This window comes from Moschus berezovskii, chromosome 14, assembly GCF_049115385.1.
Source record: "Moschus berezovskii isolate FMDL1 chromosome 14, NW_MosBer_1.0, whole genome shotgun sequence".
In the NCBI taxonomy this organism is placed as follows: Eukaryota; Metazoa; Chordata; class Mammalia; order Artiodactyla; family Moschidae; genus Moschus; species Moschus berezovskii.
In genome coordinates, this window is record NC_142473.1 from 85262009 (window position 1) to 85286214 (window position 24206).

At 42.2% G+C, this 24206-nt stretch overlaps 1 protein-coding gene across 1 annotated transcript in view; it reads left to right on the forward strand.

Moving 5' to 3' along the window:
- LOC148775777 (fatty acid desaturase 2-like protein FADS2B) overlaps positions 1-22168 on the forward strand; it is a 43484-nt gene extending 21316 nt beyond the window's left edge. Inside the window, exons 4-12 of the mRNA XM_088843589.1 lie at positions 3770-3871; positions 7239-7364; positions 11542-11602; positions 14384-14460; positions 14622-14719; positions 16649-16745; positions 18641-18720; positions 19964-20089; positions 21671-22168. Of these exons, the coding sequence (XP_088699715.1) occupies positions 3770-3871; positions 7239-7364; positions 11542-11602; positions 14384-14460; positions 14622-14719; positions 16649-16745; positions 18641-18720; positions 19964-20089; positions 21671-21731 (828 nt within the window). The 3' untranslated portion in view covers positions 21732-22168. The remainder of the gene's footprint in view (positions 1-3769; positions 3872-7238; positions 7365-11541; positions 11603-14383; positions 14461-14621; positions 14720-16648; positions 16746-18640; positions 18721-19963; positions 20090-21670) is intronic.
- Positions 22169-24206: the final 2038 nt, after the last annotated feature.

Consider the following 24206-nt stretch of genomic DNA (forward strand, 5'->3'; position numbering starts at 1 on the left):
CTCTATGGGAAGCCTCAGAATTTTTTCTTCTCTCTTTACACTGGCGTCAGCGGCTGCCTGGCACTTCCTGGCAAGCTAGTCATCAGTGTCTGACACCAGCAAGTTATCAAAACCCACTGGGCCCCAGTTCTCTTCTCTGTACCTTGGGGTAACCGTTTTTTATGGAAGTGCTCTGAGGAGAACTAAACGAGTTACTCCGCGGTGTGCCCAGCACAGAGACTGGCATGTGGTAAGTGTCCCTGACAGTCGCTGCTCTTTGCCGATAGAATCCACACAGTGTCAGTAACTGAAGTTCTGTTCTAGCCGGGAAACCATCTCCTTTGTCCTTCATTCGTTAACCAACCGACATTTTTCATGGTCGGTCAATGATTTTATTATGACTATAGGCACCTACGTGAGCTTTTTTTTTTCTTTTTAATCGCTCAGTTGTTTCCAATTTTTTTAGACACCATGGACTGTAACCTGCTAGGCTCCTCTGTTCATGGGTTACTTCAGGCAAGAATACTGGAGTAGGTTGCCATTCCCTTTACCAGGGAATCTTCCTGACCCAGGGATCAAATCCGTGTCTCCCACATTACAGGCAGATTCTTTACTGTCTTAGCCACCATGAAGAAAGGAAGCCCCACATTAATTTATATATATATATATATATATATATATATATATATATATTCACTATTTATACATGCTGTTTCATAATAAAAAGTCTACTAAAAAGAAGTTATATATCTGTATTTTTAAAAGAAATTTCCTGAGACTCTTGCCAAAAGCCTCATTTCACCAATACTTATCAATACACCACTCTATGAAGAGAGTCTATTTCTTATTACTTGAAAATAGGATCATGTATAGGATAATAGAAATGCCAATCAGCACCTGGCGTGCTGCAGGGCAATTGATAAATCTTTGAATGAAGCACAGATCTCTGAAGATGGCCTTCTATGACCACAGCACTGTATGGTGGACACAAAGGGAAATGCACCTGACCCTGCACTTGGGAAACAGTCATCCAGCGGAGGAGATGGTCATTTAAATATCTAGACACGATACAAGGCAGAAGGGAAAGAAACAAGCATGGAGCAGAAAGAGGCATCTAATTCTAATTGAGGCAATTGGGGATACTTCATGGAGAATTAACATCAATGTTAATTACAAAATTTTATATGCTAATTCTTTTCTTGAAAAGTCAACTTGCTTTATTCTTTGTTTTTTTTTTAATTTATTTTATTGGAGGAAAATTACCTTACATTAATATATTGGTTGGTTTTGCTATACATTGACACGAATCCGCCCCGGGTGTACATGTGTTCCCTTTCTTGAACCCCCCTCCCACCTCCCTCTTCCCCATATCCTCCCTCCAGGTCATGCCCGTGCACCAGCCCCAAGCATCCTGTATCATGCGTCGAACCTGGACTGGTGATTCATTTCACATATGATAATATACATGCTACAATGCTGTTCTCCCCAATCATCCCGCCTTCACCCTCTCCCACAGAGTCCCAAAGACTGTTCCATATACCTATGTCTCTTTTGCAGTCTCATAAACAGGGTTAAGGTTACCATCTTTCTAAATTCCATATATATGCGTTAGTATACTGTATTGATGTTTTTCTTTCTGGCTTACTTCACTCTGTATAATAGGCTCCAGTTTCATCCACCTCATTAAAACTGATTCAAATACATTCTTTTTGATGGCTGAAAAATACTCCATTGTGTATATGTACCAAAGCCTTCTTATCCATTCATCTGCAGATGGACATCTAGGTTGCTTCCATGTCCTGGCTATTATAAACAGTGCTGCAATGAACATTGGAGTACATGTGTCTCTTTCAATTCTGGTTTCCTCGGTGTGTATGCCCAGGAGTGCGATTGCTGGATCATATGGCAGTTCTATTTCCAGTTTTTTGAGGAATCTCCACACTGTTCTCCAGAGTGGCTGTACTAGTTCGCATTCCCACCAACAGTGTAAGAGGGTTCCCTTCTCTCCACACCCTCTCCAGCATTTATTGCATGTAGACTTTTGGATAGCAGCCATTCTGACTGGTGTGAAATGGTATCTCACTGTGGTTTTGATTTGCATTTCTCTGATTATGAGGGATGTTGAGCATTTTTTCATGTGTTTGTTAGCCATCTTTATGTCTTCTTTGGAGAAATGTCTGTTTAGTTCTTTGGCCCATTTTTTGATTGGGTCACTTATTTTTCTGGAATTGAGCTGCAGGAGCTGCTTGTATATTTTGGAGATTAATCCTTTATCAGTTGCTTCATTTGCTATTATTTTGTCCCATTCTGAAGGCTGTCTTTTCACCTTGCTTATAGTTTCTTTTGCTGTGCGGAAGCTTTTGATTTTAATTAGGTGCCATTTGTGTATTTTTGCTTTTATTTCCAATATTCTGGGAGGTGGGTCTTGGAGGATCCTGCTGTGATTTATGTCAGAGAGTGTTTTGCCTACATTCTCCTCTAGGAGTTTTATAATTTCTGGTCTTACATTTAGCTCTTTAATCCATTTTGAGTTTATTTTGGTGTATGGTGTTAGGAAGTGTTCTAGTTTCATTCTTTTACAAGTGGCTGACCAGTTTTCCCAGCACCACTTGTTAAAGAGACTGTCTTTTGTCCATTTTATATTCTTGCCTCCTTTGTCAAAGATAAGGTGTCCATAGGTGCAAGGGTTTATCTCTGGGCTTTCTATTTTGTTCCATTGATCTATATTTCTGTCTTTATGCCAGTACCATACTGTCTTGATGACTGTGGCTTTGTAGTAGAGCCTGAAGTCTGGCAGGTTAATTCCTCCAGTTCCATTTTTCTTCTTCAAGATTGCTTTGGCTATTCGAGGTTTTTTGTATTTCCATACAAATTGTGAGATTATTTGTTCTAGTTCTGTGAAAAATATCATTGGTAGCTTGATAGGGATTGCACTGAATGTATAAATTACTTTGGGTAGTATACTCGTTTTCACAATATTTATTCTTCTAATCCACGAACACGGTATATTTCTCCATCTATTAGTGTCCTCTTTGATTACTTTCACTAGTGTTTTATAGTTTTCTATGTACAAGTCTTTTGTTTCCTTAGGTAGATATATTCCTAAGTAGTTAATTATTTTCGTTGCAACAGTGAATGGAATAGTTTCCTTAATTTCTCTATTTACTCATTATTAATGTATAGGAATGCAAGGGATTTCTGTGTGTTGATTTTATATCCTGCAACTTTACTGTATTCATTGATTAGCTCTAGTAGTTTTCTGGTAGAGTCTTTAGGGTTTTCTGTGCAGAGGATCATGTCATCAGCGAACAGTGAAAGTTTTAAAAGCAACTTTTGAAATCAAGAAAGGACACAAATATTTGTTTGACTGCTTAGCATCATCAGGAATTTTACATGTATTTTGGCTGCAAGACAGTTGAATGAGTAAGGTATAATATTGTAATCCTTGCTTCTCAGATAAAGAACTGAGTTCAGAGCTACCGACTGGCTTTCCAAGAGTTGTGTAACTTGTAAAGTGGTGAAGGACAGTTTAGAGCCCTAGTCAGCCTGACTCCAAAGGCATCCTCCTTCCATTCCACACTGGAAGGTTCTGAAAGTGGAGAGAAGAACATTCTAGGCTGAGAGAACCACCTGTGCAAAGGCACAGAGATGGGAAGGAACTCAGCAAGTGTGATAGATACACACAGAGATCTCCCACTATTCTCATGGGTTCCCAAACCTACCAGCAGGCTCACTTTCTACTTTCTTCTTACCTTGTCAACTTCTCTGACAGCAACCCTGTCTCTTCTAGGCTCAGGGCTCATTTCTGCAGCATGACATGGGACACCTTTCCATATTTAAGAAGTCCAAGTGGAACCACCTGATGCAAACATTTCTGATGGGTCATCTCAAGGTACAGAATGTTCCAGGAGTGTGATGGGATTCTAAAAGTCATTTCACTAAGCAGTGGTTTCTACATACACTTATGAGCAAAAAATGTTACTACACACCCAAGAAAATGTAAATATACTAACAATGTAGTGACTATATATATAAAAAAATATATATATATGCACACACATAACATTATAACATATATGTTAAAACTAGAATTTTAAATGTTTAGGAGAAAAGGTTTAGTTTTATTAAGAAGTTCTGTTTTTTTCTTAGCCAATGAACTATTTGGCCCAATCCCTGGTACACCATTAAAGAACCACCTCTCAGGACTGTACAAAGTCATGAGTAGCGATATTCTTAGAAGGGGTCTGCACGTGTACTTCTGGGAAGCTAGGGGAATCCAGCAAACTATTTAATCCTGGGAGGACTATGTATAAATAAAAGAAAAGATGCAGAACAGATAAAAGTTTAACAAAAGAGAGAAACCACGGAAAGTTAGATGGCCCTGTTTAAGAGTTGAGAGTTGCAAAATCCAGACTGCTGGAAAAAGCAGCGGCAGTTGGTCTTATCCCCACACGTATGCTCCAGGAGGACAGGCACAGTATCCTATGCAGAGCCTAACAGAGTGCCTAACACACAGTAGGCCTTCCATAAGCACTTGTTGACTTCATGAAGGAATGAATGGGTGGATGGAATGGTGGATGGATAGATGGACAGAAGAATGACACCAGATAACAGTACAAGCATTGATGAGAGCAGGTTTTGGCCCTGGCTCTGACAATGCTCACAGTGCAGCCCTGAACAAGTCAGAGTCCACCTCTGGCTCTCAGTGCTCTCATCTCTGAAACTAGGACTTCAGCGGGACCTCAGCTTCTCTCTGATGTTCTAGGATTTGGTGAGAAACCAATGACAGAATGATCTCTGTTCGTTTCCAAGGCAAACCATTCATTATCACAGTAATCCAAACCTAGCTAACTCAGCTAGCCTTTGCCCTGCTTCACTTTGTACTCCATTTCAGTATTCTTGCCTTGATAACCTCATGAACAGTATGAAATGGCAAAAAGATATGACATTGAAAGATGAACTCCCAGGTCAGTAGGTACCCAATATGCTACTGGAGAAGATTGGAGAAATATCTCCAGAAAGAATGAAGAGATGGGGCCAAAGTGAAAACAACGCTGAGCTATGGATGTGACGGATGGTGGAAGTAAAGTCCGATGCTGTAAAGAGTGATATCGCATGGGAACCTGGAATGTTAGGTCCATGAATCAAAGCGAATTGGAAGTGGTCAAACAGAAGATGGCAAGAGTGAACATCAACATTGTAGGAATCAGTGAACTAAAATGGACCAGACTGGGAGAATTTAATGGAAATGACCATTATATTTACTACTGTGGGCAAAAATCCCTTAGAAGAAATGGAGTAGCCCTCATAATCAACAAAAGAGTCCAAAATGCAGTACTTGGATGCAGTCTCAAAAATGAAAGAATGATCTCTGTTCGTTTCCAAGGCAAACCATTCAATATCACAGTAATTGAAGTCTATGCCCCAAACATTAATGCTGAAGAAGCTGAAGTTGAACGGTTCTATGAAGACCTACCAGACCTTCTAGAACTAACACCAATAAAAGATGTCCTTTTCATCATAGGGGACTGGAATGCAAAAGGAGGAAATCAAGAGACACCTGGAGTAACAGGCAAGTTTGACCTTGGAGTGAATGAAGCAGGGCAAAGGCCAACAGAATTTTTCCAAGAGAACACACTGGTCACAGCAAACACCCTCTCCCAACTTTATTACTCCTGTATATATTCCAAATATTTTCATTTTAACATAAAAGAAATATAAAAATTATTAATATACTTTACATTTCTTTTTTCATTCGGAGGCTTTGAGTCTAGTATGCATTATATCCTTACACAGCCCGTCTCAATTTGACTGGTTACATTTTAAGTGCTCAGAGGCCACACACAGATAATGGCTACTATATTGAGCACTGCAGACCTAAAATACGTATTAATCAATTTTTGATGAATTTGTGGGGGAGAAAGTGGTCGCGACGTCCTATTCCTCCGCCATCTTATTCCCTCCCTCAATTTTTGAGAGATGTCAAATATGCAGTAAAAGCTGTGACTATTGCTTATTCTTCTACATATGATTAATGTAATATGGGAAGGGGAGAGAAATGGAATATCTCAATATGCCAGCATTCTACATACAGCATTTCATGTCTCCTCAAACAACCCATGCAGGTAAATGTCATTATATTATACTATATTTACTGAAGAGGAAATTGAACACCAAAGGGTAGATAATTTTCCCAAACCACAGAGAAGCATTTATACATCCAGTGGATTCAGCTAAGTTGATATGCTTCCAAATCCTTTTCTTTGTTAGAACCTTCAGATTTTCACTGAAAGAGAAAAAAATCCAAAACAACTTAAGAAGAGATGATATCAGCTCAGCATCAACTAAAATACTTTTATTCTCTTTTATATTTAATGAGATCATTGAAACTTGAACATGTGATGATCAGAGGCAAGCCCCCATAGGAGATGACTTCAGATCCATGACTCTTTAAAATATTCATTGAAGTAGGAACCTTGGGGCCATTTCCCCCCAGAACTAATTGGTTTTAGAGCTGAAGTTTCTTTATTTATAAAATAAGAAGTACACTCTCTGCTCTTTACCTATTTCATGTTTCTTTTTAAAGGGAGGACAAAAAAAAAAAAAGAAAGATGGAAAACCATTTCATTTCAACCATTTTTATTCTTCTTCATTATCAGGAGTTGTTTTAGCCTGGAATTTGTGTTCCTGGATAAGATAATTATTTGCTGGTATGGTTTTAGAGCCTCTATTCAATGAATCATTTTGTGACCCAGGAACGGGGCGGGGGGGTGGCATGTTCCAGGAATCCATATCCTAATTAAACTTTGGAGATGTAGGCAGAAAACTCTGATTGTTACTATTCAGGTGCTGCTGCTGCTGCTAAGTTGCTTCAGTCATGTCTGACTCTGTGCGACCCCATAGATGGCAGCTAATGTCCAACTCATTGCGACCCCATGAACACATCACACCAGGCTTCCCTGTCCATCACCAGTTCATAAAGTTTGCTCAGGCTCATGTCCATTGAATCGGTGACACCATCCAACCATCTCATCCTCTGTCATCCCCTTTTCCTCCTGCCCTCAATCTTTCCCAGCATCAGGGTCTTCTCCAGTGAGTTGGCTCTTCACATCAGGTGGTCAGTATTGGAGCGTCAGCTTCAGCATCAGTCCTTCCAGTGAACATTCAGGGTTGATTTTCTTTAGTTTTGGAAAACACTGATAATGAAAGATATTTCAGGAGAGAAATCTTGCAGCTAATGAATGTTCTCTTCTCCTCAGGGCCTGTCTGCAAAGTGGTGGAATAACCGGCACTTCCAGCACCACGTCAAAACGAACATCTACCCCAAAGACCCAGATATTGACGTAGGCCCACTTTTTGTTATTGGAGAATTACAACCTGTCAAGGTATGTTTAGAAATCCTAAGCACTAGAGAAATCTTTCAGGAAGTGGCTCTTAGAAAAGTCTACACCCTTGTCTTGAAGAGATCAGGTTGGAGATTCTGGCTTCAAGCATGTTTTCAGAGCATCTCTTCTTTTAACTCCAGGATATAAATTTTAAATAAGTGAATCTGGTGTTGTAAGAAAAGAAGAAAGTGTGGAATGAACGACCCCATGATCTTAAAAGTCATGCAGGCTAAATCACTTATAGAAGGCATGGCAGAACATTCAACAAATGCTAAATCACGAAACATCTACATATCTAGTTCTGCCAACTAATTCTTGCTGTTTGAAGAAACTAAGCTGTTATTTTTTGGTTTAGGTTCATTTTGGTTCATTTATACATGAAACTCAGCTCAAACGCCTCATAATACACAGGACCTCACCTCTAATTCAGACTTCTTAAGGAACAGAAAAAGGAAGGCAAACTCCAGAATGTCTCAGCTGATGACTTTCTTAAATCTCAGCTTAGAAACCAGCATGTAAGGATTATTACCAAGATATTTAGAGTCTGCTTTCAACACAGAAGGTATAAGGATAACAACAGAAAGGTATCTTTCCTCGAAAGGAAATGATGGATCCTGAGAATTAAGTGCTTAGGAAGAGGCTCTCTCTCCTTCTGGAAGGATTTAGTGAAGTGAAGTTGCTCAGTCGTGTCCGCCTCTTTGAGGCCCCATGGACTGTAGCCTACCAGGCTCCTCCATCCATGGGATTTTCCAGGCAAGAGTACTGGAGTGGATTGCCAATTCCCTCTCCAGGGGATCCTTCCAACCCAGGGATCAAACCTGGGTCTTCTGCATTGCAGACTGATGCTTTACCCTCTAAGCCACCAGGGAAGTTGGAAGAATTCAGGAGCTTTCTAAAAACAAAGGAGTGTAGCTTCGTCAGTAGCTGTGTGGACTTCGTGGTAACCACAATTGTGCAACTTTCTCAAAATAGGTTTTCCCAGTTTTGGAAGACAACCTTCTTCCAATTAGGAGAAAAAGTCTCCTGCCTAGATTTAAAGAAAAAAAGAAAGAAAGAAACCTTGACTGTAGTCTTTAGTTAATTGTTCTTCACAATGACTCCACAAACAAGTCAGAGCTCTCTGAAGTTTATGAACTCCTAAAGTGAAGTCGCTCAGTCATGTCTGACTCTGTGACCCTATGGACTGTAGCCCACCAGGCTCCTCCACCCAATGGGATTTTCCAGGCAAGAATACTGGAGTGGGTTGTCATTTCCTTCTCCAGGGATCAAATCTGGGTCTCCCACATTGCAGGCAGACCCTTTACAGGCTGAACCACCACGGAATCCCTGTGAACTCCTCGGCTGATCACTAAACTTATGACATTTTGACTTCTCTCCTCATTCCCTCACAGCAATGGAGATTTGCCTCACTGGAGTTCATGAGGCAGCCTGATCGCCTCCAGAAGTCCCTTCTGTAGAACTGTATCCAGTTCAAATGCTGCCTCTTCACAGAGGATGGAGACATCATCACTTCTCCATCATATCCCTCGAGCCTTAGGTTTCTGCTTACTATAATTTCAAAGACAATGCACAACACATTACTTAAAATCATTTAATCTCTAAATTCAGTTGTTTTGCAACAAAACTAACTCTGATAAGCCTTAAATGTTTCTCTTCTTCCTGTTTTACTGTGTCATTCTACCACTTTCTTCAAACATTCATTCCTTTAACAACTATTAATTAAATCCTCTCGGGCCAGGTCCTGTGCTCATACTCTGAAAAAATTAGATTTCTCCTTTGGAGCAATACTCAAAAATCAATCCTTCACCTACATTTGCCAGCTCTCCAAAATTTCTCACCAACTCCCTCTTTCAAGTTTCCTACCAACTTAACTATCTAGAAGCTTGGGAGTAACTGCAAATAACTATCATTACTTTATCACCATGACATTTATTTTTATTTATGATAGTAAGAGAAAGAAGGGTCAAGTCTAATATCCAAATAACAGAAGAAATATGTAGAAGGGAAGGTATCAAAAGAATGGGAAAAGCAAAAATTAAACATGACTGGTAATTAAATATGGTAAAATTATACAGGAGATTTGAATTATCATTCATTCACTAATTCCTTCAACAAAACATTAAGTGTCTCTTAGGAAATAGAGATAAACCATTACTTCTATGCCTCCTCTCAAGATATTTGCTGCCTTTGTGCATTTGGGCACTGACTAAATTAACTAAGAAGACCCCTAGAAAATGACTCAAATTCCCAGAGGTAAGATTATATGTTCAGTTCAGTTCAGTCCCTCAGTCGTGTCTGACTCTTTGAAACCGCATGAAAGGCAGCACGCCAGGACTCCCTGTCCATCACCAACTCCCGGAGTCCATTGAAACCCATGTCCATTGAGTTGATGATGCCATCCAACCATCTCATCCTCTGTCATCCCATTCTCCTCCTGTCCTCAATCTTTCCCAGCATCAGGGCCTATTCCAGTGAGTCAGATCTTCTCATTTGATGGCCCAAGTATTGGAGTTTCAGCTTCAACATCAGTCCTTCCAATGAACACCCAGGACTGATCTCCTTTAGGATGGACTGATTGGATCTCCTGGCAGTCCAAGGGACTCTCAAGAGTTTTCTCCAACACCACAGTTCAAAGCATCAATTCTTCAGTGCTCAGCTTTCTTTATAGTCCATCTCTCAAACCCATACATGACCACTGGAAAAACCATAGCCTTGACTAGACGGACATTTGTTGGCAAAGTAATGTCTCTACTTTTTAATATGCTGTCTAGGTTAGTCATAACTTTCCTTCCAAGGAGTAAATGTCTTTTAATTTCATGGCTGCAGTCACCATCTATAGTGATTTTGGAGCTCAGAAAAATAAAGTCTCTCACTGTTTCCACTGTTTCCCCATCTACCTGCCATGAAGTTATGGGACCGGATGCCATGATCTTAGTTTTCTGAATGGTTAGTTTTAAGCCAACTTTTTCACTCTCCTCTTTCACTTTCATCAAGAGGCTCTTTAGTTCTTCTTCACTTTCTAACATAAGAGTGGAGTCATCTGCATATTTGAGGTTACTGATATTTCTCCCAGCAATCTTGATTCCAGCTGTGCTTCTTCCAGCTCAGCATTTCTCATGATGTACTCTGCATATAAGTTAAATAAGCAGGGTGACAATACGCAGCCTTGACATACTCCTTTTCCTATTTGGAACCAGTCTGTTGTTCCATGTCCAGTTCTAACTGTTGCTTTCTGACCTGAATACAGATTTCTCAAGAGGCAGGTCAGGTGGTCTGGTATTACCATATCTTTCAGAATTTTCCAGTTTATTGTGATCCACACAGTCAAAGGCTTTGGCATAGTCAATAAATCAGAAATAGATGTTTTTCTGGAACTCTTTTATTTTTTAATTGATCAAACGGATGTTGGCAATTTGATCTCTGTTTCCTTTGCCTTTTCTAAAACCAGCTTGAACATCTAGAAGTTCACGGTTCACGTATTGCTTAAGCCTGGCTTGGAGAATTTTGAGCATTACTTTACTAGCGTGTGAGATGAGTGCCATTATATGTTATCATGCCTTAAAACGAGTAAACCACAGCATGAGGTCCACGATGGAATTAAAGGAGGAAAGATGAAGTAGATCCTAGGGGTCATGACTATGTGTTTTATAACACAACCATTCAACAAATATCTGCTAAATGGATGAATGGATATAAGCAGACCGAGTTTCAAGCAGAATTCTAAGCACATAGGTTGAAGAAGACCTTGAAAACTTATCAGAAATATTTCTCCTCCATCACCATTCCATTCCACACCAGGGCAAAAATTTCAAAATGGCTCCCATGGGGATAATAATAAACGATCACAATCCCTGAATTCAAATGGGATAAACCACCCCTGCAAGAACTGCCCACGTTTAAGTAAAGAAAAAGGCACCACAGTACTCCCCCCGCCGCCTTCAGTTCTGGTTCTTCAGTGCCTTCAGTCTGACAGTAAATGAACTCTGACGAGATGGCTCCTTCTATAGAGATTCTACACAAACACACAACTCTGAGTGTAGTAACAGAGTCTATATTGCTCTTCAGTTCAGTTCAGTCGTTCAGTCGTGTCTGACTCTTTGCGACCCCATGAATCACAGCACGCCAGGCCTCCCTGTCCATCACCAACTTACTTTGGTTTTATTCTCTCTTCATTCAGTATGGCAAGAAAAAAATCAAATACATCGACTACGAGAAGCAGCACCTGTACTTCTGCACGGGTGAGTCACCAGGGAGCCGCAATCCTTACCATCCCATTTCCTTGAAGCAAACAGTTGTCAAGCCAGAAGGCATGACTGAAATCCTCCCCCAGAGAGATGATCCCATGTCTTGTTGTGCCTCAAAAAAGCAGCATGTTTTATTTCAGACTTACTTGGGTGAAATCTGAAGAGGAAAATAGAAGAGCAATTAGGCATTCTTAATGGGCCTCTGATCACTCTGGCTACTGTACAGGGAAGGAGATGCTCCAAGAAGGATGGGAGGCAGGATGCCAATCAAGGGGTCTGGTATCTGGGACTCTCGTCCTCGGTAGACTACAATACTTGTCAAGAAGAAAAGGACACTGGTATACGGATAGGGAGGAAAAGCAGGAAAAGAATGCTCAAGCACTGACAGTCGGTGCCAGAAAAAGCAGAGTCTCATGAATAAAAGTCACCTGTAGAGCATCTGTGTGGAAGGAAGTTGACTGTTCCCACAGCTTACATACAGCTGTAGAAGGTATTTTAGTGGATACACACACACACACACACACATATATAATAAGACAGGTCTGGATATGTTCTAGGCTTGAGAGAAAATAGGGTAGCTGAATAATGCTAATATCAATAAAAATATTAGAAGCAAAAATGTTTTGCTCTTAACCAAGTCAAACTCATGATTGCTCACAAAGAAAAGTTCAGGACCCCAAAATATGCTCATCTAAAACATGCTTACTCATTTGGAAAAGAAACCCAAATTAGGGAAGATTCCAAACATTTCCTATAGAACAGTGGTTCTCACCTAAGAGCATCGTTGCCCCAGTGGGACGTTTGACAGCATATAGATACTTTTTTTGATGATTGCAACAAAGGGGGAGGAATGGTACTGACATCCATGGGGAAGAAGCCAGGGATGTTCTGAAATGTCTTATAGTACATAAAACAGCCCTGAACAATAAAGAATTATCTGACCCTAAAATGCCAACAATGATAAGATTGAGAAACTGTTGCAGCTGATCTGGCTTGCCCAAACATTGGCCACCAGTGGTCATCTGTCTCATACCTGACTGGGATGGCCTGTGAGTCCATATTCTGAGACACGAGGCTCAACCATCACTGCAGCCTCTTCCTGTGATAGAATTCTGAGGACTTATCCTAATGCAGTTATTCTCCTTCAAGACCAAAAAGGGTGTGGAGAACATTGGTGCCCCAGTTTGAAAGGAAACTCTCCCAGCCCAGACAGATGTGTATTCACATAAGAAAAAACTGTTGGAGTCTCTTGTCTGAACTCTCCTCCCGTGTGCAGTAAAGCAATACAGCCTCAGCTTAGGAGGAATGGATGAATATTGTAGCTCCACTGCAGAATGCCCAGCTTACAGACCACATCGTCCTCAGGAGCTGTTTCATTTTGTCATTTTCTTTCAAATGTCTTCAACTTAGTAAGACAGGTACAAATGAGTCATACTCAACCTGTCAGAGAGAGATGAGGCTTGACATTTCACAAAGGTGGCGAGACAGCTTTCATGCAGATTCCTGTAGTAGGGAAAGGTACTTCAGTATAAGCTGAGCTCAACTCTCCAGAAATGAAAGGTAAGAGACTTTTAAAACACTGCTGATGCTGCTGCTGCTGCTGCTGCTGCTGCTGCTGCTAAGTCACTTCAGTCTTGTCTGACCCTGTGTGACCACATAGACGGCAGCCCACTAGGCTTCCCTGTCCCTGGGATTCTCCAGGCAAGAACACTGGAGTGGGTTGCCATTTCCTTCTCCAATATTTAAAACACTGGGACATGCTAAAGGAAATTAGGGCAAGAGGATAGAGGGAGGGGAAGCTGGTCATGTAGTTAAGGCATGTGTGTCTTCTCACTGGTGCTTATCAAAGTCAAACTCCTTACCCTCCCAGAGGCGGCAGGACAGAGCCTGATCCTCAAAGATTGTACTTCAAAGGGATGACTCCCAAGTCCTTGAGAAAGACACTTCTGGATCAGGGACAATCCATCCCAGAGGGACACAGTAAGAATTTTATAATTGTAAGTTTTCTAACAAATGATTGAAGAAAAAGGTGGTCAGAAGCCTACTGAACAAGCAGTAAGTTCTTTGGACAGTTTTGAACTTTCTCAAGTATTTTAAGGGGGCTGGAATCATCCCAGGAGCACGGCCTTGAACTGTTCTTAGAAACTATTTCTAGCATATGTGCGAGTCTCTTAGTGTGTAGGGTGGACAAAATCATTTGTGCTGACAGTTTGCAGACTTTGAAAGTTTACAGGTCAAGTTTGAAGCCTCTACAGGAAGAGGGCTCCAGAGCATCTGACTAAAGTTTGATCAAGAAGAGAGCTGTCAAAATCTGAAGGGTCTCCATATGACTCCTACCTGCTCCAGGCAACTTCACTGGTCCTGGGAGAGAAGCAGATAAATAACTTTCTGGCCAGACTCAGTATGCCTGCTCTGTATCTACCACCTCAACATATTGTGACAGGCCCAACAGGAAGGATCATGAAGGATTGAAGGATTTCAGGGACCTTGAGAAAACTTGAAAGCTCACAGCAGAAGCCCTTCCAGGATGCCTTCATCAGGAATGACTCAGATCTTCAAAGCTTCCCTAGTTTCCTTAAGGGAGCTTGAACCAAAGTCCTGTTTCCGCCTCAGAGACTCTAAAAGCCCAGCAGCATCCAGGGTGTGGTTGTGGATCTCCACCGTGAACCCTTCTCGGGGGCAATGTTCCAGGGGTAGCAAGGAGATCAACTCCCACTGGCTTCCACAGGAATCATATCTGCTCATTTATTCACCATCTTCTTGGTTTCATTTCAGTTGGGGCCGCCCTTCTCATGCCAGTATATTTCAACCTGGATTCCATTCGAGCAATGTACCGCAGTAGGGACTGGGAGGTGAGTAACTTGATTCCTTCTCTAGAGCTAGATCAGGCTCGTAGAAAAGGGGAAATGTAAATGTTTGGTCCTTTCCAGATGTAGCTTTCTTGAGAACCAGGATAGAAGATTTAGCCAGTTTTATTTCCACTAGCTTAACTTTCAAGCACTTCTTTCCACAGGACATTGCCTGGGTCAGCAGCTTTTATATCCGCTATTTCATCACATTCGGTCCTTTCTATGGAATCTTCGGAACCATGGTGCTCATATACTTAGTCAAGTAAGAAAGCAATAATATTCTCCTACTCTTATTGCCTGGATGGTCCTCTTACCTTTCTTACTTGATCTATTTATGATTAGCAATGATTAGCAGATTGTGACACCAGGCTACATTCTTGTAGCTGAGACATTTCCAAGAAAATGTGGAATAAAACAGCTGCAATAGTTGAATGAGTTTCCTGGAAACTGAATTTGCCCAATCCTGCCTTTTTTCCCACATGATTAATTCCCAATTGCAGTACAGTAGGAGAAGGAAATGGCAACCCACTCCAGTGTTCTTGCCTGGAGAATCCCAGGGATGGGGGAGCCTGGTGGGCTTCTGTCTATGGGGTCACACAGAGTCGGACACGACTGAAGTGACTTAGCAGCAGCAGCAGCAGCAGCAGCCCCTCATCAAGGAGAAGGCAATGGCAGCCCGCTCCAGTGCTCTTGCCTGGAAAATCCCATGGGCAGAGGAGCCTGGTGGGCTGCAGTCCATGAGGTTGCGAAGAGTCAGACACGACTGAGTGACTTCACTTTCCCTTTTCACTCGCATGCATCGGAGAAGGAAATGGCAACCCACTCCAGTGTTCTTGCCTGGAGAATCCCAGAGACGGCGGAGCCTGGCGGGCTGCCATCTATGGGGTTGCACAGAGTCGGACACGACTGAAGCAACTTAGCAGCAGCAGCAGCAGCCCCTCAGCATCTGAGGAGGATTATCCCTGGACCCACCTCAGTTACCAAAATCCAAAGATATTCAAGCTCCATAGTCATCTATCCATATGTGTGGTTCCACTACCGTGAATTCAGGCAACCACTAATCTTGCAGTACTGTACGTGTTTACTTTAAAATATCCACATTTAAGTGGACCTGCGTGTTTCTCAAGGGTCAACTGTATTCTACCTGATCACCAAATAATTCAAACTGTAATCCAGCTGGACATCATAATTCTTACCAAAGATAACAGGAGGCCAAATTTTTTTTAATTTATTTTACGACAAGAGATTTTCCCCAGATCGAAAGGACTTTCAACTGAATAACCCTCTTTAACTTCGCAATTTATTCCTTTCTCATTTATTTGCATTACTATTCATAACAATAATGGTAGCTACAGGGAGGCCTGGCGTGCTGTGATTCATGGGGTCGCGGAGAGTCGGACACGACTGAGCGACTGAACTGAACTGAACTGAACTATGCATCAGGCAATTTGCTAAAGGCTTTACATGCATTATCTTATTTGATGTAATCAAAAATGCACAACCAGGCAATGCAGATAGTATCAATTACATTTTTCTGATAAGAAAACTAAAGTTCAGAGAAATGAAATCACTTACTCAAAAGGAAATAAGGGCTAGTGGCAGTGCCAAATGAAACTTGTACCCAGTTCTATCTGATGACAACAGCCAAGCTGTTAATCACATTGCATATATCCTTAAGTTGTTGCTTTAGTCGCTATATCATGTCTGACTCTTTTGCGACCCCATGGACTGTAGCCTGCCAGGCTCCTCTGCTCAGGGGATTGCACAGGCAAGAATACTGGAGTCGTTTGCCATTTCTTTGTCCAGGGGATCTTCCCGACCCAGGAATCAAAAACCCAGGTCTCCTGCATTGGCAGATGGAATCTTTACCACTGAGCCACCAGGGAAACCTGACTTACAGTTATCTAGGTAGCTTCTGAGCCTTGCACCAATGCCTACAGAAAATACTGGGGACACTGCCCTGGTATGGTAGGCTGCAAGACAGGTAGTATGACTGAATACCTAGTGTGTCATCTTTAGATATAAAAGGTCTGCAAAGATGAAAAACAAACAACCACCACATTATTGGAACCTTTGAGTCACTGCCATTTCCTCTAATGCTCAGCCAGATCTGCCAGTGGTTATGCAAGCCCGGTGACTGGAACTGAAACTACCCAAGGAGTGATCATATCTTCCTTTTATTCTTTTAAAGGCTTCTTGAAAGTCCCTGGATTGCATATGTTACCCAGATGAGCCACACAGCAATGAAAATGAGCAAAGAGGAGAACCGGGATTGGTTCAGCACTCAGGTAATAATGCTATTCTTGGGAAAGCATCCATCAAAGCATCCTGATCACCATCTGCTTACCTCAGATAACGTATATTGGAGGCTTGCCAGGGGCCAGGCACTGTCAACTGCTTTGCATGTAGCTACACGAGATGTAGCTACATGTACCTACATGCTCAGAGTATTCCCAGTTTACAAATGATAAAATTGAGGTATGAAGAAGCTACATAACTTGTGTAAGATCACACAGCTAATAAGTGGTAGAAGCAGGTTTTATTTATTTATTTAGCCACACTGTGCGGTATGCAGGATCTTAGTTCTCCTACCAGGGATCAAACCTGTGTTCAGCACACAGTCTTAACCAGTGGACCAGGGGGAGTTCCCTGGAAGTAGGTTTTAAACCTCGGCAGCTTGATTTCAGAACCTTTGCTCTTAACCAAGGCTTAATAAACTACAGTTCAAGGGACAATCTAGATCAGTCTGTGTTTTTGTAGTTTTACTGGAACACAGCCACACTCATACATTACATATTCTCTATGATAGCTTTCATTCTAAAACAGCAGAACTGCATAGCTGTGATGCAGAATCGAAACATTTACTGTGCGGCACTTTACAGGTAAGGCTTACTAAACCTGCCTCAACATGGTACAGTCTTTCCACGAATCTCACACACTTGAATAACAGAAGGAAGAACCCTGGAATCCTTCTAATTTCACTGTACAGATAGGGGGGCCCAGAGAGGAGACTCAGCAGTCTCGCCAAGCATGCTGTTCATGATTAAAAGACTCGTGCCCCACGCAGAACACCGCTGCCCCCAGGCCTGACACTGGCTGTGCCATGACTGACTGGAGCATCCGGTCAATACTGCTTCCTGCACCGTGCCCACTGCCAAATTCAGTGGACATTCCACGCAGTAGCGGTCCTCAAACGCTTCGGTCAAGCACCACGCTTAAAACTTATTGAGGACATCAAAGAGCTTCGTTGCTGGAGGTTATATCCACTGATACTTACTGTATTTGAAATTGAAACAGAGAGTGTTAAAATATCTATTAATTAATTTTAAAATAACAAGATAAAACCAATAAAGGTTAACATCAGAATGATGGCACCATCCCATGTTTAATAGCCTCTGGAAAAACCCATGCTCTAAGCATGCATGAATGAGAATGAAAAAGGCAAATGTTGTCTCAGAAGTATTATGGGAATCATTTTGACCTTACAGATCCCCTGAAAGTGTCCTAGGGAACCCCAAGGTGCTCTAAAGTACACTTCGAGGAAACCTGACATAGAGCAACTGCAAAAATGACATTCAAAATGGCAACAACCCTAAAAAGAATTAAATCTTAGAAAAGCACTAAATAAAATCACATTCATAAGTATTCTGAGTAATCTGGAGAATCCTATGAACTTCTTGTCCGTTTGTTTTTTACAAAATAAAATACATTAGATTGAAAAGGAAGCTACTTGTATATATTAATGTATTTCTATGCAAAAAACCATTGATTAAAGCCCTTGCATGCTTTATTCCCCATTTAGAAGTCCTTTAAGTCTATTCTGTGGTAATGATATTCAAACTCCTATAATTTCTACCAGAGTCCTACAATCCTGCTTCCATCTGCAAAGTCCTTACTCATGACACCTTAGTCTTCTGACTTTGAGGGCTAGTAGGGACTCAGTCCTCTCAGATCCTATTTACTTCCTTATATCTATTGCCTTATCTATACTTCTTACCAAAATGTCTTATTTCCTTCATACCTGTAAGGTCCCTGAGACCAGGGACTTATTTTTATCACTCATGGTTTGTTACACAAAATATGTACTCAATCAGCACTTGTTGACTGATGGATAAATAAAAGAGTAACAAGCTCTTGTGTGACACGGGCTGATTTCCATCTAATGTGTGCTCTGTCTTTGCAGGTCCTGGCCACCTGTAATGTTGAACAGTCCCTGTTCAATGACTGGTTCACTGGGCACCTGAACTTCCAGATTGAGCACCAGTGAGTGAGACCAATGTCTCCTGACCAAGGCCGAGGGTGGCCACTAATGACCCCTCCATATGGTCCAGAGCAGAGCACGAGACCCGCAATCTTGGGGGAAATGAACCAGGCCTCTCTAAAGGATGCTATTTTTCAGTCAACAACAATGATAGAGAAGGGAAGGAAGAAATGAAGGGAGTGTCCCAATTGCGAGTAAATGGAGAGGAATCTTGGAAAAGTATCAGTGACGCAGTTCCAGATTCCTATGGGCTCAGGAACTGGTGGTTTCCTTGCATTTGCTTTGTTGGCAAAACCTAAGAAAAACCAGGACACGAGTAACCAACCTGTGTTCAAACTTAACTATGCTATAATTCAAATATTTACTTATCTGTGTCTTTAGAGACAAGTTTAAAAAATAACTAATGAAGTGGAGTCCCTGCTGCAACTTCTACATTGTATCTGGAAATACTTACCAATGGGTCAGTTACAGAGAGGAAAACGGGTAGTTCACGCCTGGATGCAAGTTAAAACACTGCGAGTCAGTTTCTCCAGAGTATCAGGGGAAAGGCTTTCCACATTCTCTTTGTCTAAGCCATGTGAGTCTATGATAGTCAAAGAAGGAGCAAGACCTTTATTTGTTCAAGGAATTTTTTTCATTCTATTTCTCACATTAGGGCTTGAAAATTTCAGCAAAACAACAGCAACAAAAAGATTATTACGCATAGTTTTATTAAAGGAGAGGTTTACATCCAAGACGGTCATCTGGCTGACTAATGAAAACTTGGGATTAAAAATCCATCTCTCCTCACTTCTTATTCCTTTCCTAGGACTTTTAACTGTTTTACAGTGACTTAATATACATTCAAATATTCTTGCTAAGGAAGTTAAAAAGACAAACAAAGACAGAGATTAGCATTGGCGGGGTGGGAAGTTCAGTATCTCCAGTTCTCTGGGTAGTTCTAAATGGTAGAAAGTTCTAAACGCTGTACCTTCATTTGATCTGACCAAAAATAAACAGTTGATGGAATTAAAATGTATTCTTTTAGATCTTCCTAAACATCTGCCACCCACAAGGCTTGTAGTGGGTTAAGGGATAAGATGAGTCTGCCAGCAAGTTTTGTAACTTCCCAGAACAAAAGTAATGTGCAAGCTCAAGGTTGGGTCTACACGGCTGATACCGTTTTATTTTGTAAAAGGGGAAAGGGAACTTTGGGTTTCTCCTTAGGTCTGAGAAGTTGTATATCTCCTCTCTGTGTTTCCCTAGTCTATTTCCCACAATGCCACGCCATAATTATCACAAGGTGGCACCTCTGGTGAAGTCACTGTGTGCCAAGCATGGACTGCAGTATGTGAATAAGCCCATCTTGAAGGCATTTGGAGATATTCTCAGGTAATAACAGTCCCTCAACCCACAGCTCTCATTTCCCTTCACCGCTGGTCCCCAGACTCTTCACTGCTTTATGAATCATTCAGCCAATAGCTATTTATTAAGGAACATCCATGTGCCCAGCATGGACATGAGGCTCTATAAGGAGCAACGCTAACACAGAAATGGTAACAGTCATTCCTACCATTTACTTGCTGCCTTCTGGGTACTTCTTAGTGAAAACGCCGTCATGCCCTACTAAGTTTCAAGCTTCTTATAAACCAGGGTTCTGTATTATTTGGCTTTGTATCACCCACAGAGCCTTGACATGCTTTAGAACTTAACCAGTGGGAGGGACTCTCAAATCACCTGGTCCAGGGTTGCAAACTAAGATGCTTGCAGGGTCTGGTGGGACAGGCAGGGGTGACTCTTCCTATGAGAACTGAGAATCCACACTCATCCTGAAGCAGTCACAGTTCCCTAGAGGATCCTTTGCTCATCAAATTAACAGCCAAAACCTTGGTTGTATAATTTATCTTAAAATTAGGAAAAAGAAAAGCAGGTGTAGCTTTTTAATACAAATAAATAAACCAGGAAGGCTAGACCTGGTCAGATCTGATCCCTGAACAGTGACCCCTCTTCACCTTCTGCCACTGCCCTCCACCTTTCCTGCCCTCCCGATATCTGACTTCCCTTCAGCAGCTACATAACTCCCTGCCCCTTGCCATGACCATCCTTGGTCACCTTTTCTCCTACCTAGAATAATTTGCCAACTTGCCAGCCCCCTCCTGTCACCTTCTCAAGTTCGATTCACTCTCCAAAGCTCACCTGAAAGGTCTTTCTTCATCTCAGTCCTCCCTGGCTCCCAAGACTAAACCTGTCACATGCTCCCACAGCACGTGTTTCTCTTCATTTCTGATCTTTATTACAATCATGATTTAATAGCATATTGGGTAATAAATTATGTAATATGTGTCTCCCAACATAGACCAGAGCTCCAGGTAGAAAGACTCTCACCACTCCTACTCACAGCTGTATCACAGAGCCTAGAAAAGTCTTTAACTTTATAAAGTAGGAGAGGAAGGTGGATATAGGATAGGTTGGTATATGTATATGGTTTGTCTTGCAGAGATTCAGAAGAGATTTTTCTTTTAATATGGAGAAAAGAATAAGTGATGCTTTGGCGTACGGAAGAAAAATAATTGAAAGAAAAACTCAGTCTCTTCCATATAGAAATGCTGATGGACTATAGACTGCTCCTCTGTCCATGGGATTTCTTAGGCAAGAATGTTGCAATGGGTTGACATTTCCTTCTCCAGGGGATCGTCTCAACCCAGGGATAGAAACTGTGTGTCTTGCATCTCCTGAATTGGCAGGTGGATTCTTACCAATGAGCCACCTGGGAAGCCAGAAAATGTGGACTCACCTTCTAATACATAAGTCAGTGTACTTGATTTCCCCCACTGGGAAGATAGAAAGACATTTTTTAGATATATCTGAAAAAGGCAATGTTGACCTGAATTAAGCAAAAGAGCAAATGTTCCATGAAGTAGCTCCTTTGACCTAAGTCTCACCTTCTCACAATATTGTCTGCTCCTCTCACAGGGCCCTGAAGAAGTCCGCAGCCCTCTGGATGGATGCTTACTATAGGCATCCAGAAACATGATGTGGATGTGTGGGAGTCTGTGTTAAAGAGAAAGCCACAGGCCCCAAAGTGTCACTTGTGCTAAAGCTCATGATACCAAACCTCTCTAATGCCTGACTTACTCACAGTTTCAACCTTCCCCAAAGTGTAATTTTAATCAACTGTCTGGAATTTTCTGATCAACTATCTGTAATTTTTTTGATCAGCTATCTACGAGGTAATCTATTGTGTTTTGTCCCTTCTCCATCCCTGCCTCCAGTCCATAGGAAGAGGAGAATAAATCCCTTGGCATCCCCTCCCCATCACCAAAAAAGGTGTCTGCCCTAAATATACTTTGCTGAGAGCTTCCTTGCCCCTCCCTTCTTCCCATAAATGCTTTCCATTTGCCCAGCCCCTCAGAGCCCCATTTGATTAACTGTGTTCATAAGTCACTGAATAAAGCCAATTAAATCATCAAATTTACTCAGTTGAAATTTTGTTTTCTAACAGCTTGTTTAATAATCTTCCCAGAGAAGACCCAAGGCCGGCTGCTTTCATGACTCCCCAGATCACTGAGCACTGGGTTGGAATTCAGATGATCCATCCTGCAGATCATTTCCACCCTCTGCTCTTTGGCCACAGGAATAAAGATGGCTTGATTGGCCAGACTTCTATCTCTGTAACCAAGCAGGAGCCTACAGGGCCTCCTGGGAACAGCACCCCGCAAAAGGCGATCATGCACATCCTCTGCTTTAGCTCCTCTCTAAGGTACCAGAAAATAGTACTTGATGCAAATTTCATGAATTGTTTTGCATATAGGAACCCATCCCCGCCCCACCACCGAAAGGAAGAACTACTTTTTGACCTAGAACACACAGCCCAAGGCCACCAGGAGCCTAAGAACTGAAGATGGGAACCCCTGTGCCTCACCTCCAGCCAGTCGGAGAGCTGTACACAAGCTGATCCCAAACCCCAGGACCTCCCCTGCACATGCCCTTACAAACTGCTTTGCCAAAACCCTTCTGGGAAGTCTAGACTTTTCATGGCATGAGCCACCTCCTCTCCTTGCACAGCCCTGCAATAGACCTTTCTCTGCTCCAAACTCCATCTGAGTTTCTTTTGCCTCACTAGGCATCAGGTCAGGAACTTGTATTGACATTCCTGTACACTAAGCGGTTCATGAGTATTATGTTACAGCCCTACCTGCAGCTCTTCAGTGGACTCCCATGGCTCTAGGAGTGAAGATGGAGCCTGGTGATTGCCAACAGACTACACATATCGGTTCCCACCACAGACCCTGCCGCACCTTAGACCACGTGCCACTTCTTCAGCCCAGTGGCCTCCTTCCAGGCTCACACACTCTTCTGCTAACGGGTCATGGCTTCTGAAGCCGGTGTCTGAACTGCTTTGTCACCATCCCCGCCCTGACTCCTCACCTGGTTAGTTGCCACTTCCCTGCAGTCCTGGAACCACAGAACCACCCCAGTATGGTCTGTTTCTAACAAGTCACTGAGACTTTTTCAAAGACAAGAGAACCACATGCAAGCCAGGCAGCCAAGGTGAGTGCAGACGAGAGAACTGTTGACCTCAAGTAACACCCAGAACCAAAGGACCCACCACAACCCCCAGGAAACCAAAGGATCAGGGCATGGCTGGAACTTGAATGCCAGAATCCTTTTAGAAGTGAAGGGCCCATGGTCCTTGAAGATTCCATGTTGAAGCCTGAACCATATTTTACCATAGATGACCATGTTCCAAAGCTCACTAATGGCAACCTGCCCCACCAGCGTTTCTGCAGACCAACCCAGCCAGCATTAATTCATAAAGTTTGACCAAACCCCAGATCAGAGACACAGATTTGAACCCTGCATCCCATCTCCTTGCCGGTGAGCCTCAAAATAAAACTTCTCAAAAGCTGGCACCAAAATGGCAACCCACTCCCATACTCTTGCTTGGAAAATCCCATGGACAGAGAAGCCTGGTGGGCTACAGTCCATGGGATCACAAAGAGTTGGACAATCTGAGCAACTGAGTATACACAGTATTGGCTTTTACGCACATCAAGCAGTGAGCCTTTGTTGGTAACAATTTCAGGGAAGCTTCCCTGTTAAGTTATGGTCTCCAGTGAAATACTCTGTAGCTCTGTAGTAATCACTAGAGGCATAATGTGACATCCATTTGTGTAATTACTTTAATAATTGTCTTCTACGGTAGCCTGCAGCATCCATGGGAGTAGGGACTGCCTCACATGATAGAGATGCTCAGTAAAGATGTGAAGAAGGAAGGAACGCAGTGGGCGAGGATAGGAAGGAGGGGAAAATGAAGTGTCAACTTCAAACTGGCACTTGCCTGCTACCTCTACAAGGAATAAGTCATGAGCCATTGCAGCCGCTCACCTTCAAGCCCCCTGAAATAAGTTCAGGGAGGAGACAGGGAAGGAGGCACTGTGTTCTGGGAAAATTGGCAGAAGTTTACTCAGAGAGTTAGATATTTCCAGGAGAAGAGGTTATGAGCCCA